We start from the raw sequence: 16750 nt of genomic DNA on the forward strand, positions 1-16750 counted from the left end.
TGATCAAAAAGTTAACTCTGAATATATTTTATTTGAGGGAACATGTGGTGGGGCGCAAAGAATGCTTGCAAATACTGCGGGATGATTAACAATCTACACAATATGTAAAAAAAAAGTGCTTGTGCCAAAATTATACGAATGAATTACCATTCATACATCTTTACCACAGGGCAAAAAGGCACAAATGGACAAAGTCCAAACATACTCCAGGGCCAATGCACTTTCTTTCTATAGGTGTGACTAAAAGCAGATTAAGTTAAACCTGAGAAAAATAGATTCCACCTTCTCCTACTTTAAGTGGTTCCTGTCTAGAGTGTGAGCAGGAAGCACTTCCTGTGTGGGGTAACACAAGGCATAGGCTGCCTGCTCTGTGGGATGCCCATTTTGTGTGTTTAAATGCTGATGAATGAGTGAGAGTGGACAGTATATCTATTATTAATGTTTTTGATACATTCCCGAGTTGGTTTTGTCAGTGCGAACAATGTCACAGTAAACAGTAATAGCTAATTTGATTAATTTAGACAAAAGTATACCTGTTAGACAGTAAATTATATGTATTTGTTATATGGATACACTTAAATATAGTCTATGATGTATACGATTATACATTCTTGCATATATCTGCATGTATCTATGTAGCATCAACATTTAGTGAAATTTGGCCATAGCGACTGCCTAGGAAGAATTGGGGCGAGCTAATGCTTAGTAAAACATTATTACATGACATTTAGGCGGTTGACCATCTAGTTTTGGACTGTGACCTAATGTTCTAAAATTTCTAGTCCATTGAAATAAAATTAATTGATAAAATAATGATGATATATCTCTTAAATGTCCTACAGTTACATAAGTAGTTATCAACGGGTCACAAATGAATACAGAAAGTCTTGGTAATGGTGCACCCATAGCCACACAAAACGTGTCCCTCTTTCAACTTTTGAAATGTTGGGATATTATTATCATTATTATCTTTTTTATATATAGCGCCAACAAGTATGCAGAGCTTGTCAAGATACATAAAATTAAAGGGTATGATAAAGCTGTAAGACTGGTAGTTGCCGTATAAGACACAGAGGTCCCTGCTTGAAATTTTATAATCTAGAGGGAATAGTGTGTAGAAATACACAATGTATAGAGAAAGAGGGTCAGGTAGTGGAAGTTGTGTTAATGGCAGACATGATATGAAAGGTTAATGGAGTTGGGATAAAAGTATGCAGAGGGCTAGGTTTAGGAGAGTTGTTACTAGAAATAAGAATTGGTAAAAGAGAAAGCAAGAACATGTGGGCTTCATACTTGAATGACTTTGGCTGAAGTGCTGGCTGAAGTGGCTGACTTTGGCTGAAGTGCTGGATAGAAACATGAAGAGTCAGGATAATTAGTGTTGGAAGAAGTCCGAATGAGCATGGTGGGGAGTGAGAGGTTACAGGATACTGCCCTCTACAGGTAGATGGCTTGAAGTGTAATTACACTTCTACATAAAGCAAGAGACCACTGGAGTGGGAAGATGAAAACATGTGTTGCAGGCTTCAATAGGGCTGTAGAAGAGAGCGTTAAATATACTGTTTATAGGGGAGATAGGAGATCAGGGGTTGGCGGAGCCAGAGCCGGCCTTAGGTGTTATGGCGTCCTGTGCGGACTACTCCTCTGGCGCCCCCCATCCCAAAAAAAGAAAGGAAAAAAATCTTGTAAACAAACAACTAGCTTTCATTAAATATAGTTTATATGCAAGTGCAAACAAGTACAGTAGTGTTTAAAGCATCCATTTCACTCAGCTAAGCTTCTTTTAAGTTTCACAACAAAATGTTATTTGGTTATCACTAAAAATGGGTTAGCCTTCTATTGTAACCTGTTCCACCCCTTAAGACGTACTTGTATGTAAATGTCCTGCCACCGCACGGGAGATATTGAGTGCTATGGAGCCCTGCTTCCTAATCACATTCTAATCAGTACAATCAGATCAGGAGGAAAGGAGGGAGGAAATTCATTCTCCTTCTTACAAAAAACATTTAAAAAAGGGAAAAATTAAATATAAATGAAATAATAAAAAATGAAGTCAATAGTATTTTTAAAAAAATGTGATGTAGGGTAATATGTATGGATGTGGCTTTCTGGTACATAAAGCAATATCTGGGGCATGACTGTAATCGGGAGATGCTGAATATAAATTGGGTTATTGTTCAGCTGTGGTGCTTACAGTATAGAAGAAAATTTCAGCAAGGTTGTAATTTTTTTTTCTATTTAGTATAGGGTTTTTTTTTATTTATTAATGCTAATTATTTCATGTTTTATGTATTTCTATTTTAAAAGAAGTCTCTACTTTTCCTGAACAAAATGATTTATAATTTGTGCAGGTTTATCAAATATGGAAAATGGCAATCATACTTTAACAAATACATGGTAAAAAATGTAAAAAAAAAACAAAAACATTTTGGTCCTCAGGTTATGAAAATCCTGAGGACTGAAGGGGTTAAGTATGTTCTGGGCCCATCTTTCTATTACATGACCAGGAGTGTAGTTTTGTAGAATAAAGTATATATTTGATTTAATATCAACAAGTTACCTTTTTGAGTTTGATGTTTTTGTTTTTTTACAACACATCAAGCCTATGGTCTATTGTAGTATCTTGATTATTTGTATGGGCCGGCTGGGCCGGGGGGCAATGGTGTAATTGAGGGAATGAATGAGTATCTGTGAATGAGGGAATGGTATCTGTGAATGGATGAGTATCTGTGAATATAGTATATGAGTGAGTAAATCAACGAATATGTGTGTGATAGCATGGATGTGTAAGTGGGGGAAAGCATTGCACAGGGAGGCTGTTTAAAGATAGGATGCCACAGGCAGGCTTGGGGCAAAGGTGGCAAGTCCTATACTTCCAATCTGGGCACATCCTGTGGATGCAGTCAGGGTGCCAGGGCTGATATGATACTAAATGGGGGGGCAATATGCAAGGGTGTGGGAACATTAATTCACAAGGGGTTGCTGGCTGGGGGCATCACCTAAATCAATACTAAACACGGGGGCAATACACCAGGATGCAGTATGGGGAATGTATAGACTCATGAAAGGAACCAACTTGTCAGATAGACATCCCCCATATTGAAGGCCAGCATTTTATCCGTGCTGACAGCATCAATACACAAGGGGAGCAGCGGAGGCCATTGCATAAATCAATACTAAAGCGAGGGGCAGGCTGGTGGCATAAATACACTTACACACAAAAGGGGGGGCAACGTCAAAGCAGTATGGACAATAACTTTTTATTGTTGTAGCTTAGCCTATTATATAGTGTTATCAAAGTCCCTGATGGTGTAATGGCCAGGTATCCCAATACTTTTGTCCATATAGTGTGTGAGTATACGTGTGTATACGTGTATATATACACTGATCATCCATAACATTATGACCTCCTGCCTAATATCATGTAGGTCCCCCATTTGTCTGAAAACAGCTCTGACCCGTGGAGGCATGGACTCCACTAGGCCTCTGAAGATGTGCTGTGTTATTTGGCACCAAGAGATTAGTAGCAGATCCTTTAAGTCATGCGAGGTGGGGCCTCCGTGGATGCATCCTGGTGCCATGTGTTTACCAGGTAATCAACACTTCTGGCCACCCACATGATGTAAAAGAAAACTTTGTTCATCATACCAGGCCACCTATTTCCATAGCTCCGTAGTCCAGTTCCTATGCTCAAATGCCCATTGTAGGTGATTTTGGCAGTGGACAGGGGTCAGCACGAACACTCTGACTGGTCTGTGGGTACGCAGCCCCACACGCAAAAAAACTGCGATGTACTGTGTGTTCTGACACCTTTCTATCAGAACCAGCAATTTAACAGTCGCACGTGAGCCCCCACGTGGCTGTACGTAATAGCATCTTCTCCAGGATCCCTACAGCCCATTAAAGCGACATGACCATTATGCATTCCAAGTCTCCATTTCGAATCCTGGGCAGGAGATTCTGTTGAAGGACCATTTAAACCTGATTCTTATGCCATGTCAGTGCCTGGTACATTTGGCTGTGTATAATTATTTATTGATCTTTTGGTTCTGACCCTGGCTTGTTTGATGTTCCTGGCTGTCTCTTGCATTCGACCCGTCTAGTTATTTGGTTATTCTGTCCTCGCCTATCCCAGACCTCAGCTCCATGTACTGACCAAGCCAACTGAACGTTTACATGTTCCAGCTTCTTTCAGCCTTGTGTTCCTGCCGCCTATATTCCCTGCTGGTCTTCTAGCAGTGAACATTCCCTAAAAATACACCCTTTGAAGATTGCAAAGACACCCTACTTACCATTCTAATGTAACCCGCTGCAACCACAAATCTAGCAGGAACACGGGTGTTTTTAAGAGTTTGTGCTCTACCTTTTCATGTCAGACATGTTTTGGGAAGGGACAAGAAGGAAAACACCAAAAATGATTCACTTGCTTCTTCGATACCACATATTTGTGGTATATCAGACTTACAGACACAGAAGACCCCCAAAACATGAAAGTGCAAAGCGGTTTGACCTTATTTTTACAGTTGGACCATGAAGACACACCTCATGCTTTTGCGGGAAATGTGCCTGTCAAGGAAACAATTAGCACGGAGGCAGAAAATGCAGCGTGAGCACAAGTACAGAGAGTACGGAAATCACAAATGCCAAAACTGGGGTAGAAGACTAAAAGTCTGAAAGTCCAAAGAGGAAGCCAGGAGTCAGAAGCTGGAAGATGCACAGAAAGAAACCTGCTGTAGCAAAATACACAAGAGGAGACGGTGACAGCTTCACACCACGCAAGCACAGTCTGCAGTCACAGACCAGTGAGAGCAGCAGTTATCTTTATATAGGGCTATAGGCTCCTCCCACCAGCTTCAGGGTACCACCACCCTCAGAGATGCGTAGAAGGGATGCGGGCCTGAGAGGTTCTGCCTTCTTTCTTCTACCGGGATCACACCAATGATCTTGAAACGTCAGATTTGGTACCCGTTGTCGATTGGCTTGCCTTTAATAATCTTGTTGAGCTATGGCGAGGGGTAGAACAGAACATGGCAACTTATGAACACGCAAAACAGATCTCACAAACTGTTCTGTTTTATTCTCTAAACATCTTCTCTAACAAAACACACTTGTGTGATTTACGTTTATTTAGGCAACCCTGTTACCTTTCATACGCAACACTAGAAAAATAAATGTGTCAACTACCACGATCCCACAACTCGTCACTTGATGCCATTAGACGGGTAAGCGGCACTCGGCAAACAATTCCGAACGTCAGTGAGACAGTAAAAACGAATTGACGAACCCAGGGCTCACGTGACGCCAGAGGCGCCGTAATAGGCAATGACTTGTCATGTCATATGACTTAGGCGTAGACAGGAAGTTGGGCAGATCAGCTGACCGCTTGGTTGATGGTCTGGCTTAGGGGTTGTTGGTCATGGCCTCCATCCTGGAAGAGTATGAGGATTCCTTATCTCGGGCATACTTTCCGAACACGACCAGAACCTCGGACATACGGCACTCCGGTGAGGCTTTACCGACAATTAATTAGAAACATTTCGTTACGAAAGCAAAGATAGGCGACATGACGTACGTCAGTATTCGTCACAAATTCGCTAATGGTTATTTTGTGTAAGATGATAAAACCAAAATAAAAAATGAAGCGTTTTATTTAAGGAGAAGCGGTGCATGACCCATGTTGCATAGCATGGCTGTCTGTATGAGGTTGTGAAGACCACGATGTTCAGCTGAGGATCAATTGCTCACACTGACTGCTGATGATAAACTATAGCCAAGCTTATTAAAAAACAATGAATACTCTGCTGCAGATCTGTAGACTGTTTAGTGCCCAAAATGTTCAGTATAGTGTTAGTAATCTAACTAACTCACCAGGCTTGCTGATAAAAAAGGTGGAATTGATTAAAAAATATATATATATCTCTTGTGTATGATTTCATTTTGCTGTACCCATTTGGAATGAGTATGAAACAGTTTAAGTGCAGGAGGCTTTGCATACTTTAGAGAGTATTGAGCCGAGATTGTGACCATTGTGTTAACCCCTTAATGACAAAGCCCCTACATGTATGGGCTCAAAATGCATTGTTTACAATGGGTTTAGGGACTGCCCAGAAGGGGTTAATATAGTAGATTGTGGTTTTTTTTTAAAACTTGTGTGTATTACGCGTACCTTTGAGTTATTTATACATTTACTAGATAAGCGTATTTCAGTTAAGAGACGTATTGTATGTGTAGGACATTACTTTAATGGGATATTCCAGATTTCTATGCGATTTGGAGCTCCACCGCTACTAGATGGGCTTTAGCTAACCCTGTTCCGGTAGTAATATTTTCTTATAACCCGTTCTTTTGGGTGTAATGTTCTCCTTACCGTTTCCTTCACTGTTCTTAAAGCAGGTTTTAATTCATAAACAGAGTGACAAGGAAACTGGAGTATTAAACATGTATAAGACAGAAGTATACTGCCACTTCACTTAAAATATGTTGTCGGTCCCAACAACTCTTGATGACTTTCACCAATCTTCAAGGGAGGTTCGAGAAATCGAGAGGTGGTCCTTAAAGTGTCAGAATACCGTTATATATATATATCTGTGTATCAGTTGTTTTAAAAGTCAGCTAGTCTTTAACAATGTCTACGTACAATGTCTACGTTTTCCGTAATCAATATTCATTTTATCATTTTAGGCTACATTAATGCTCGTCTAGAAAAAGAAACGCCTATCTTCAATAAGCAGAGGATCAATTTTACACCACCGGAAAACATTAACAGCCTTGTCGTGTGCAGTAACCAACTATGCATGAGCTTGGGAAGAGAAACAATTCTCAGGTAAACAACGGTGCTTGAAATGCTTTGAAATGCGTGTGGTGTGTGTAACTCTTAAGTCAAGGGGCTGCATGTGAAGATGTCTGTCCTGGACAGCTTTATTGGACAGGACCAGGCATCAGTGCAGACATCAATTCGGTAAGTTTAGCTTTTTATCCTAACATTTGCTTGCAATATGTATATATAAATATCCAACGTGCAAGCAGATGACCCCGTCGGACACATATTTGTAGATGACGCCCAACTAAACAGTTGGGTGTCCCAAGTGTACCACCACTTCCTATCCTGCCCTCTCACTTTGCCGAAACAAACAACAAAAAGATGACCTCCCACGAAAGCACCAAAAAGGTCAAGAGTTTGCACGCAAAACAACAACTTTGTAGATGGATGTGCTTAAAATCTGAAGAAGGGTGTCCTGGGCTAGTCTTTAAGTATGAGAAATACTTATAAATAAGAATCACAATTTAAAAAACATTGCAATATCTCAATAATAATTTGTTCTTCAATATAGATGTATTAACCCCTTAAGGACAATGGGTTGTCCTTCAACTCGTGACAATTCTTTGTCGTGAAGGGGTTAATCTAAATAAGTAGGGAAAAAAAATATTATGCATACAAACAGGGACCCAGTTTATTTTTGTTAGTACGTTACCTTGTACTAGGATATTCTGTACTGATACAGGATGGCACGCATAACCGTTTTTTTATTTATATAGATAGAAACACCACGGTTTATTTCATAAGCAGACCTTGCATAAAATAAAGTTTCCCAATACTCTACATCCGAAGACTGCAATTGAACTATATTATTTAGCTACTCTGCGTTTATTTAAGCTATCTGTCAGAGCGTTTAGTTCATCTTCCATTTTGGTTCCTGCTTTTTTGGTTTCTATGGACAACAAAGCAAATACACAAATTCTAAAAACACTAAAAATTTAGTTTCCCAACTTCATCATGTTTTCTGGGACCACATAGCTGAGATCAAGGGGACTTTCTTAAACAATTTGCAACGCTTTATTTGAAACCCAGTCTAGGTCTGCCACAAAAGCAAGATGGCAGCCTCTGCATGGCATTACTTTTCATATGTGTGTTTTATTTTTTGTTGCTTTTGTTTTTGTAGAATAGACTTGGTGAAGGCAGATCAACCCAATCAAGTAGAGTTGGGGCGCAAAGATGAAACCAGAGTGCATAAAATCTTTTTGGATCCCACAGGTATGATGAGAGTTGACTGTTTGTGATTTGAATAAGAAATGTCATCCTCATGTATTAATTAGAGGAGCTAATTTAAAGACCAATGATTTAAATTAGCTATGCTCACAGGAAATGCATGAAATTTGGTTAGCCAGAACTTTAATCAATTTTAGCAACTGCTACACAGGTAGGCTCATTGATCTTAGCTATACATTATACGAGGAAGAAGCTTTCTGGGGTTGGACCTTCATAAGGTATAATTCAGTAAAGGAGCCGCAACCACTCCCCTGAAAACGTTAACTCAATTCGGTGAGGAAATGCAAGAATTGGCATCTTCCTATTTTGTTAACTTACGGTTTAAAAGAAAATGTGAGGATCGAACAGTCACTGTTGCATTGATGCATTTATATTTTATTTTGCAGGTTCTCATCTCCTGATTGCTCTTAACACGAACGAATGCCTTTATCTGAATCGCAATGCACAAAAAGCGAGGGCTCTTTCTAGGTGGAAGGGCCACTTGATTGAATGTGTTGGATGGAACAGGTTTTTGGGCAACGAAACAAGCACAGGCCCCATTCTAGTGGGGACAATACAGGGACAAATTTATGAGGCGGAAATATCTGCCAGTGAAGGAGGTCTTTTCAGTACAAATCCCGATCAATATTTTCGACATATTCACACTCTGGAAGAAGAGCTGGGACCTGCTCCGGTTTGCTGTTTGGAAATTAACCGTGGCTTTGAAAACCGTTTTTGTGTCATTTCTACCACTGCAAAAAGACTTTTCCAGTTTGCTGCTAAAATACCAGAGGGAACTGAGCCACAAGGATTTTCATCCCTTTTTAGTCAACCTGCAGATGACCTTCCCAGCATCCAGGAGTTCCCAGGAAGCCTTGGCTATAGTGAAATAGCTTTCTATACTCCGAAACTTCGCTCCTTCCCGGGTTCTTTTGCTTGGATGATGGGAAATGGAGTTCTTTATGGCAACTTAGATTTTTCTAGGCCAGACTCTGTATTAACTGATGTCCAGGTTTGGGAATATTCTTCCAATAATGAGAAGCCGATGTCTATTGTTCTCACTCAGTTTCACTTTCTACTCCTGATGCCTGATCGGGTAAAAGCTATTTGCACGTTAAATGGACAAGTTGTTTTCGAAGACATTTTTACAGAGAAATTTGGCCCTCTAAGAAGGATGGTGAAAGACCCCATGTTAGGCCAGATTTGGATTCATACAGAAAGGGCGGTATTCCGATACCATGTGGAACGAGAAACAAGGGATGTCTGGAAGATGTACATGAATATGGAAAAGTTTGATCTGGCTAAAGAGTTTTGCAGGGATCGTCCTGATTGTATGGATATCGTGCTTGCAAAAGAGGCTGAACATTGCTTTCAGAACAAGAAGTACAAAGAAAGTGCCAAATGTTATGCCCTCACACAAAACTACTTTGAAGAAATAGCTCTCAAATTTATTGAAGCCAAACAAGAGGATGCGTTGATGGAGTTTTTACTCAGAAAACTGGCAAACTTGAAGTTGTCTGAGAAAATACAAGTCACTCTACTGACCACTTGGTTGACAGAACTATATTTGAATCGTCTTGGAGTGCTTGGAAATGACGCGTCTAAAAAAAGTCAATATCTGAAAACTCGCGATGAGTTCCGTTCTTTCCTCAGCAGCCAGAGAAACAAAGAATGTCTCTTCAATAATCGTGCCTCCATACATGATCTGTTAGCCAGTCACGGGGATACGGAACACATGGTTTACTTTGCCGTGCTAATGCAAGACTATGAGAGGGTGGTTTCACATCATTGCCAGCATGATGATTATGATGAGGCCCTCAATGTTTTAACAAAGCACAGAGATGAGAAACTTTTTTACAAGTTTTCGCCTGTACTTATGCAGCATATCCCCGAGAAAGTGGTAGACTCTTGGATCACCATGGGAAAAAGATTAGATCCAAAAAACCTCATTCCAGCGCTTGTTAACTACAGCCAGAGTGCTGGAACACAGATCAATGAAGCTATAAGATACATGGAGTTCTGTGTGGAAGAGCTCAAAGAAACTGAACAGGCGATCCATAATTATCTTCTTTCTCTTTATGCACAATTCCGCCCCAATTCCCTTCTCTCCTACCTAGAAAGGGCTGGCACGAACCCGAGTAGAATTCACTATGACCTCAAGTATGCACTTCGACTTTGCGCAGAGCACGAACACCACCATGCATGTGTCCATGTCTACCGGGTAATGGAGATGTATGAAGAAGCTGTGGATCTAGCGTTAAAGGTACTTTCTTATCCCTTAGCCAAGAACAAACACCTGTTATTAACTGCATTGTACACTGAATCTCAAGTGTGTTTATTTAGAATTTTTTTTTATTATAAAGACCCTAAAATCTTGTAACGTAGTCATTTAGTTTGATAAAAAAACAAAACAAAAAAAAAAGTCCATCAAGCTCAATCATTTTATTCTTAAGAATGAAGAAGCAATTAAGAGTTGCCACAATCAGTAGGGTATAATTACTGTGATTCGTGTAATTTTTTAAACATTTATACCCCTGTTTGTTCTTCAGTTTGGTTTATGTTCAATTTCTGTGCCTAGCAAATTCCACGTATCTGCCATTGCATTTTACTGCTTTATGTGAAAACGCCTTCAAGTCTCACGGCATATTCTCTAATCCTTTTGTGCAGTCGTACATTCACAGTTAGGGTATAAGTTCCTTATTATATATAGGCAATAAGTGAATTTCAGCAATCTCATAGGATACGCTGGCATCCCGCAGAAGACCCTCTAATAGCTACATCACATATTTGAGAACATATGCAACTCAAGTTGCATTCAGGCCTAAAGTGTGTAGAACTGAATAACAGCAAGACAATGATTTCTTACAAGAGGTAGCCGTGAATCCTTCTGGGGTCTTATCAATGGTAGTAACCAATATGTTAAACTCTAACACCTAAGTAAATTTTAAGTTGTTGGCATTATTATTTAACAGTCCAACAAACGCCTGGAAATGTTCTTGGTTCATCTCCAGGTGAGCTGTTCCTAAAACTTGTCCTATCGAATAGAAAATAGTTGTGCTTCAACACAAGTCTATAATTGCACAATGGATGACACAAATTGTGGAGGGTATTGCGAGAGGTTATGAGGAATGTTACTGTACAATAACTCGATGTCTAAACTAGCCAACTTGGTTTTGGGTGATACCCTTATTTCAGTAATTCAGCATTTTTAAAGCATGCATAAGAAGCTAACTGTTCCACCAAGGGGTGAAATACTGACCATCTCACACATGGAATTATTGCCTGATACAATAGGGTTTCCAGGTGGAGTTTTTTTTTAGATTTTAGGTAAACAGTAAAAAGTGGCTATTATGGGTGAGACTGGTAAAACAATTTTGTACTCAATATATATATAATACCTCACCGAAAGATTCCAATAAGATCACTCTATCATTCCAAGTATTGTTTGGTGGGATCACCGGGGAGAATAGTCTAGACTTCTGTGTTAAGATGTTCATGGAACATCTCTAGGTATTTTTCATTGTCCATTAAACTCCTGTTCTTCCAAAAGTTGCGCTAGTATCTGTAATGTGTCACAAACTTTGTTAGTAAGCTCCGTTGATTTTGCTTGATGTTCCCTCGACTTTTCAAAGTATACACGAAGAGCATATTCTAGCAAGTAAATTGATATCTTTGATGCAAGTGAATTTTTTGATATTTTTGAGGCGAGGCTACTTAATTGCGAACTTGAATCTCAATTTTGGCACTAAATCTGTCAGTATCTGAACCTTCAGATTGGCAAATCTTGATACATTTTGGTATTTGAAATATATGAATGGTAATTAAGTCATTACGATCTCATTGGAATCATTCTCCTAAAAGTTTCAATTTTTTTTCCCCCTTCAATTCTATTTTTATTAATTTCAAATACATACAGAAAAATATTTAGAAACTTGAGAAAAAAGTTTCAATTTTTAATAAGTTTTTGTTGTAGTGCTTCGTGATTGTCTTCCTTTTAAAATTGCCATGGCTCTCTTAACTCAGGGCTCGACAAATCCCAGGCGCCAGGTCGCCATGGCGACTCAGAATTTTGTCCTGGCGCCTAGGAGTTTGTCAGCCTCTTACATTCACAAAAAATGCCCCCGTGTCACCACGCGGGGGCGCTGCTGTTGCTGTCTGCCCAGGAGTCTGGGCAGACAGCACAGCCACTCCGAGCCCGCCCCCGAGCCTGAGATCACTCCCACGGAGTGAGCCTGTAGGCTGAAACCGCGATTGCAGAGAAACCTGCAACAGCGTTTTCAGCTGCCACAGGCAGCTTCAGGAAAGGGGGTTCAGTGTTGATTGGGTCTCCACACAAGTGTGGGGACCTGACACAACATCCCCCTGCTGCCTGATCGCTCCATGAGAGCGACAGGGCAGCGTTAACCCCTTCAATGCCGCGATCGCGGCATTTAGGGGTTAATTCCCGTTTTTCAAGGGGCTCTGCTGCTGGTGGTCTGCCTGGAAGTCCAGGCAGACCAGCAACAGCAAAACGAGCCCCCACAAGCCCTTTCATGACTCCTGTAGGCATGGAAGCCTACAGCAGTCATCAGAGACTACCCCCCGCTCCATGAGAGCGACAGGGCAGCGTTAACCCCTTCAATTCCACAATTGTTTATAACACATTCGTGGCATTGCAGGGGTTAACATTTGTCCCCACAAGCTTGTGGGGACTAAATATCAATCAATGCTGTGCTCCAATGGAACATCAGCATTGAAAGTGTTAAAAAAAAATATATATATATCAAAAAAAATTATTTAAAAAAAAAAAAAACAAAAAAACAGCACTGACCTGAAAGTCCAGGGTGCTTCCAGGTCAAATGCTGTGAGTTTAGTAAGTGGGCTGATGATGATCAGATCACTCCTGACCAACTGTCAGTTTAAAAAAAAATCCTGGCTCCTAACTTTTTTAGCTGGCGCCTAGATTCACAACAAATTTGTCAAGCCCTGTCTTAACTCAATGTCTGTCTTTTTTATCTGATTTATATGGACTTGGATCAAAAATTGGCTAAAAGATATAATGCAGAGTTGTTGTGAATGGATGTTTCTCAGACTGTACTCTGGTATTAAGAGGAGTGCCTCGGGGGTCTGTCCTGGGTCCTCTTCATTTCTAAACAAATTAAAAAGATCTCCGAAGCTGCATTGAGCAATATCACGGTGTTTGCAGATGACACAAAATTAGGCAGGGTAATTTAGATGTTTCTTCTTTGCAGGAGGGTTTAGACAGAGTTGGGGACTGGACAGGCAAGTGGCAGATGAGGTTCAACATAGATAAATGCAAAGTTATGCATTATGGTAAAAATAATAATGCAGCCTATACTATGAATGGAATATTCCTGGGGAAAACTGCCAATGAGAAGGATTTAGGAATAATGGTAGATAACAGAGCTGACAACAGTGCGCAATGCCAGCAAGCAAGGGCCAATGAGGATCTGGCATGCATAAAACGCATTCACGGGAGGACATCATCTCGGCTCTTTACAAGTCAATGGTAAGACCTTTGAATATGCGGTACAATTCTGGGCACTGTACTTAAAAAGGACATTATGGAACTAAAAAAAAGTGCAAAGGAGGGCTACAAAATTATTAAGGGGATTAGAAGATATTAGTTATGAAGAGAGAGTAAAAAGTTAAAATTGTATACACTAGAAAAAACGGCATCTCGGAGGGGATATGATAACATTATATAAATATATATACGCATGGCCAATATAACGAACTCTTCAGTGACCTGTTCATTAACGGAAATATACAAAGAACAAGAGGTCACCCTCCGAGACTGGAAGAGCGGAGATTTCATAGACGACAAAGGAAGGGATTCTTTACAGTGAGGGTAATAAAGGTGTGGCATTCACTGCCAAGGGAGGTGGTGTTATCCAATACATTAGATGCCTTCAAAAGGGTTTTTTTTTTTTTTTTTTTTTTTGAAAGGCATTAATATTTTAGAGCTTCTTGCTCCAAGGAGAAATCCGATTACCTTTTGGAGTCAAGAAGGAATTTTTCCGCCTGATGGCATAATTTAAAGTAGCGTAGTTTGGGTTTTCTTGCCTTCTTTTGTATCAAGTAGGAGGTTAGGTAGAAGGGTTGATGGACTTGTCTTTTTTTCAACCTTATGTAACTATGTCAGATAAACTAAGTACCTGGCTGAGATTTTTTATTTATTTATTTTAAGCTTTATGCCGATTTTCTGCCACCATTTACTTGAGAGAATCCTTAAAGATCAAAAACTGTATATTTCCCTAACTTCTCATTAGTTCCTTAATTTTTGAAGGTTGTATGCCTTCTGTTTTTTGGATATTTACTTGGTAGTTTTTAAACTTTGCCCTATTTGAGATGATCAAGTGTTTTATACCATACAAAAACCATATCAGATGCTCACCAAGAATAGACAGCCGATGCCTAACAGCGTGTCCCTGCTTGGGAGCATCTCTAATATAAGCTCTCTTGTGCCATTCTAAAATTTGAGATGCTCTCAATCGGGGACTTACCTTAACGCAAGCTATAAAGCAGCTGTCACATTTTCCTTTTTATTTTTATTTTTTTGTAAGCATTAATATGCCAACCTGGCTTCTCTTGATTGTCTCTAACCAACCTACAAGATTCATGTTCCAATGTTGATGTATTTTTATAGAAATCTAATTGCCCATTTTTGCAGTTTTGTTGGCATCTTTGTGCTTTGCAAGTCAGTGTAATTGTTATGGAGATATTTTAGAGAAATGTCTGGCATAATCATGCAAACTAAGTTAAAGATTGCTTAATATATAGGTCCTATGCTAACCACTCCAGGTGGATAAAGAACACATTTTTATCTTTATTTTCATCTGTAGACATTATAGGCTTTTTTACATGTGTATATGTTTAAATTGTCACCATGTCCCAACCTTTAGAAGTCCAATTTTAGAGCCAACTGCCCATACCAGTTTATGTGAAGCATAGGGAATATTTAGCTGGTAATGCAAACAAAGGTCAGTTATTGTTGCCATCACTGTAGAGAGTACATCTTCAAATCCTTTAATTTTCATTTAATCGCCCAAGGACGTAAGATTTTGCCCCTGCAAAACTGGACTTTCAGGCTGAGGATGTATTATGCCCTCCACTACTGCCGCTGATTTTGGTTAACTGCAGGACTGCTGCTGGCTGCCCAGTGACCTAGACAGACCAGCAGGATCCGCTATTAGGATCCGCTTCTGTGCATGTGATGACTCAAGGACCCAATCACGTGCATGTTCCCAACTACGATGTCTGTCAACGTTGCTGTTAGCAGTGCCCAATGTCTCTCTGCTTTATGGGTAGAAAGGCAAAGAGGACAGCTGAGATGCGTAAAAAACTTTTGTGGATGTACGATTTTGTAACCCTGCCACAAAAAACATGAGTTACCGTAACATATGGGGTGTTTCTGAAACCAGAAATAGAATGCCTTTTTATTCATCTGCGCGGACCCTGTATCATTTTACTTAAAATTTATTTTGTTTTTCCTTCTCAAATGTTTACTTATGGGTTCACATTTTAGTAAAATAAAATCTTTTTCCAATGTATTTGTGTAAAATGTTTATCTGTGGAATTACACTTTGTTTATTTAATTCATAGGTGAGTGTGGATTTGGCAAAGTCATGTGCGGATTTACCGACCGAGGATGAGGAGCTAAAGAAGAAATTGTGGCTGAAAATAGCTCGTCATGTGGTGCAAGAAGAAAAGGATGTCAAGAAAGCCATGGTTTGCCTTTCTAGTTGTAACCTTCTTAAAATTGAGGACATTTTGCCGTTCTTTCCTGATTTTGTGACCATTGACCATTTCAAAGAAGCAATCTGTAGTTCCCTGCAAGACTACAATCAGCATATTGAAGAGCTGAAGAGAGAGATGGAGGATGCCACGCAGAGTGCAAAACGCATACGGGAAGACATGCAGGAGATGAGGAACAAGTATGGCTCAGTAGATCCACAAGACAAATGCACAGTCTGTGACTTTCCATTGTTAAATCGACCATTTTATCTCTTCCTTTGTGGGCACATGTTCCACTATGACTGCCTTATTCAGGTGGTTGTACCCAATCTCCCTGCCTATAAGCAGATCAAGCTGGATGACCTACAAAAGAAGATGGTAACTGCAGCTCAGCATTCAAAGAGTCACTCCCACACAAAAGATGAGGATTCAATAAGCCTGGGAAAAGGACAGCAATCCAGTGAACAGATAAAGGCTGACATTGATGATATTGTCGCAGCAGAGTGTGCCTACTGCGGTGAACTCATAATACGTTCAATTGACAAACCTTTTATAGACCCTCAAAAGTATAAGGAGGAAATGTTAAGTTGGCTGTAGGAGTAAAAACTACAATTACTATTAATGTTTTCAAGAATGAAAGACCAGGGCTAAAACAGCTGTTCAATTCTACATTAATAAAATGTAAACTTCTAGGGACTGAAGTCTCATGGGATACTCTGTTTTATTTTCCAGAACCACTATTAAAAAAATCTTTGTCAAGTCACCAATTTTGATTATACATTTATCAAATTTTACCTGCTGACATTATTTGAATGCTTGCATGTTAAAGGTGCAATTTTGTAATTTAAATGTCACATTTCCAAGTGCTATTGAATGTCCAAACCCTTCCCATAAATATTTGACTATGCTTTTTATTTTTACAAGACCTAATTCAGTGTCATCCACTAATTTTGGCACCCTTGGTAAATATGAGAAAAGAATGATCTC

General features: G+C 39.7%; 1 protein-coding gene across 2 annotated transcripts; it reads left to right on the top strand.

The window, feature by feature from the left end:
- The first annotated feature begins 5358 nt into the window (after nucleotides 1–5358).
- Nucleotides 5359–16450, top strand: VPS18 (VPS18 core subunit of CORVET and HOPS complexes). 2 transcript variants are annotated; one of them, XM_053474509.1, is made up of 5 exons: nucleotides 5359–5504; nucleotides 6682–6823; nucleotides 7941–8032; nucleotides 8434–10289; nucleotides 15632–16450. In XM_053474509.1, exons 1-5 carry the CDS (start codon nucleotides 5417–5419, stop codon nucleotides 16358–16360), a joined length of 2907 nt encoding a protein of 968 aa, XP_053330484.1. In that variant the 5' UTR covers nucleotides 5359–5416; the 3' UTR covers nucleotides 16361–16450. The 2 variants fall into 2 exon arrangements, with proteins under 2 accessions (XP_053330484.1, XP_053330485.1); XM_053474510.1 differs by lacking the exon at nucleotides 5359–5504 and adding an exon at nucleotides 5536–5568.
- The last annotated feature ends 300 nt before the right edge of the window (nucleotides 16451–16750 follow it).

This window comes from Spea bombifrons, chromosome 9 (genome assembly GCF_027358695.1).
Source record: "Spea bombifrons isolate aSpeBom1 chromosome 9, aSpeBom1.2.pri, whole genome shotgun sequence".
NCBI classification, from domain to species: domain Eukaryota; kingdom Metazoa; phylum Chordata; class Amphibia; order Anura; family Pelobatidae; genus Spea; species Spea bombifrons.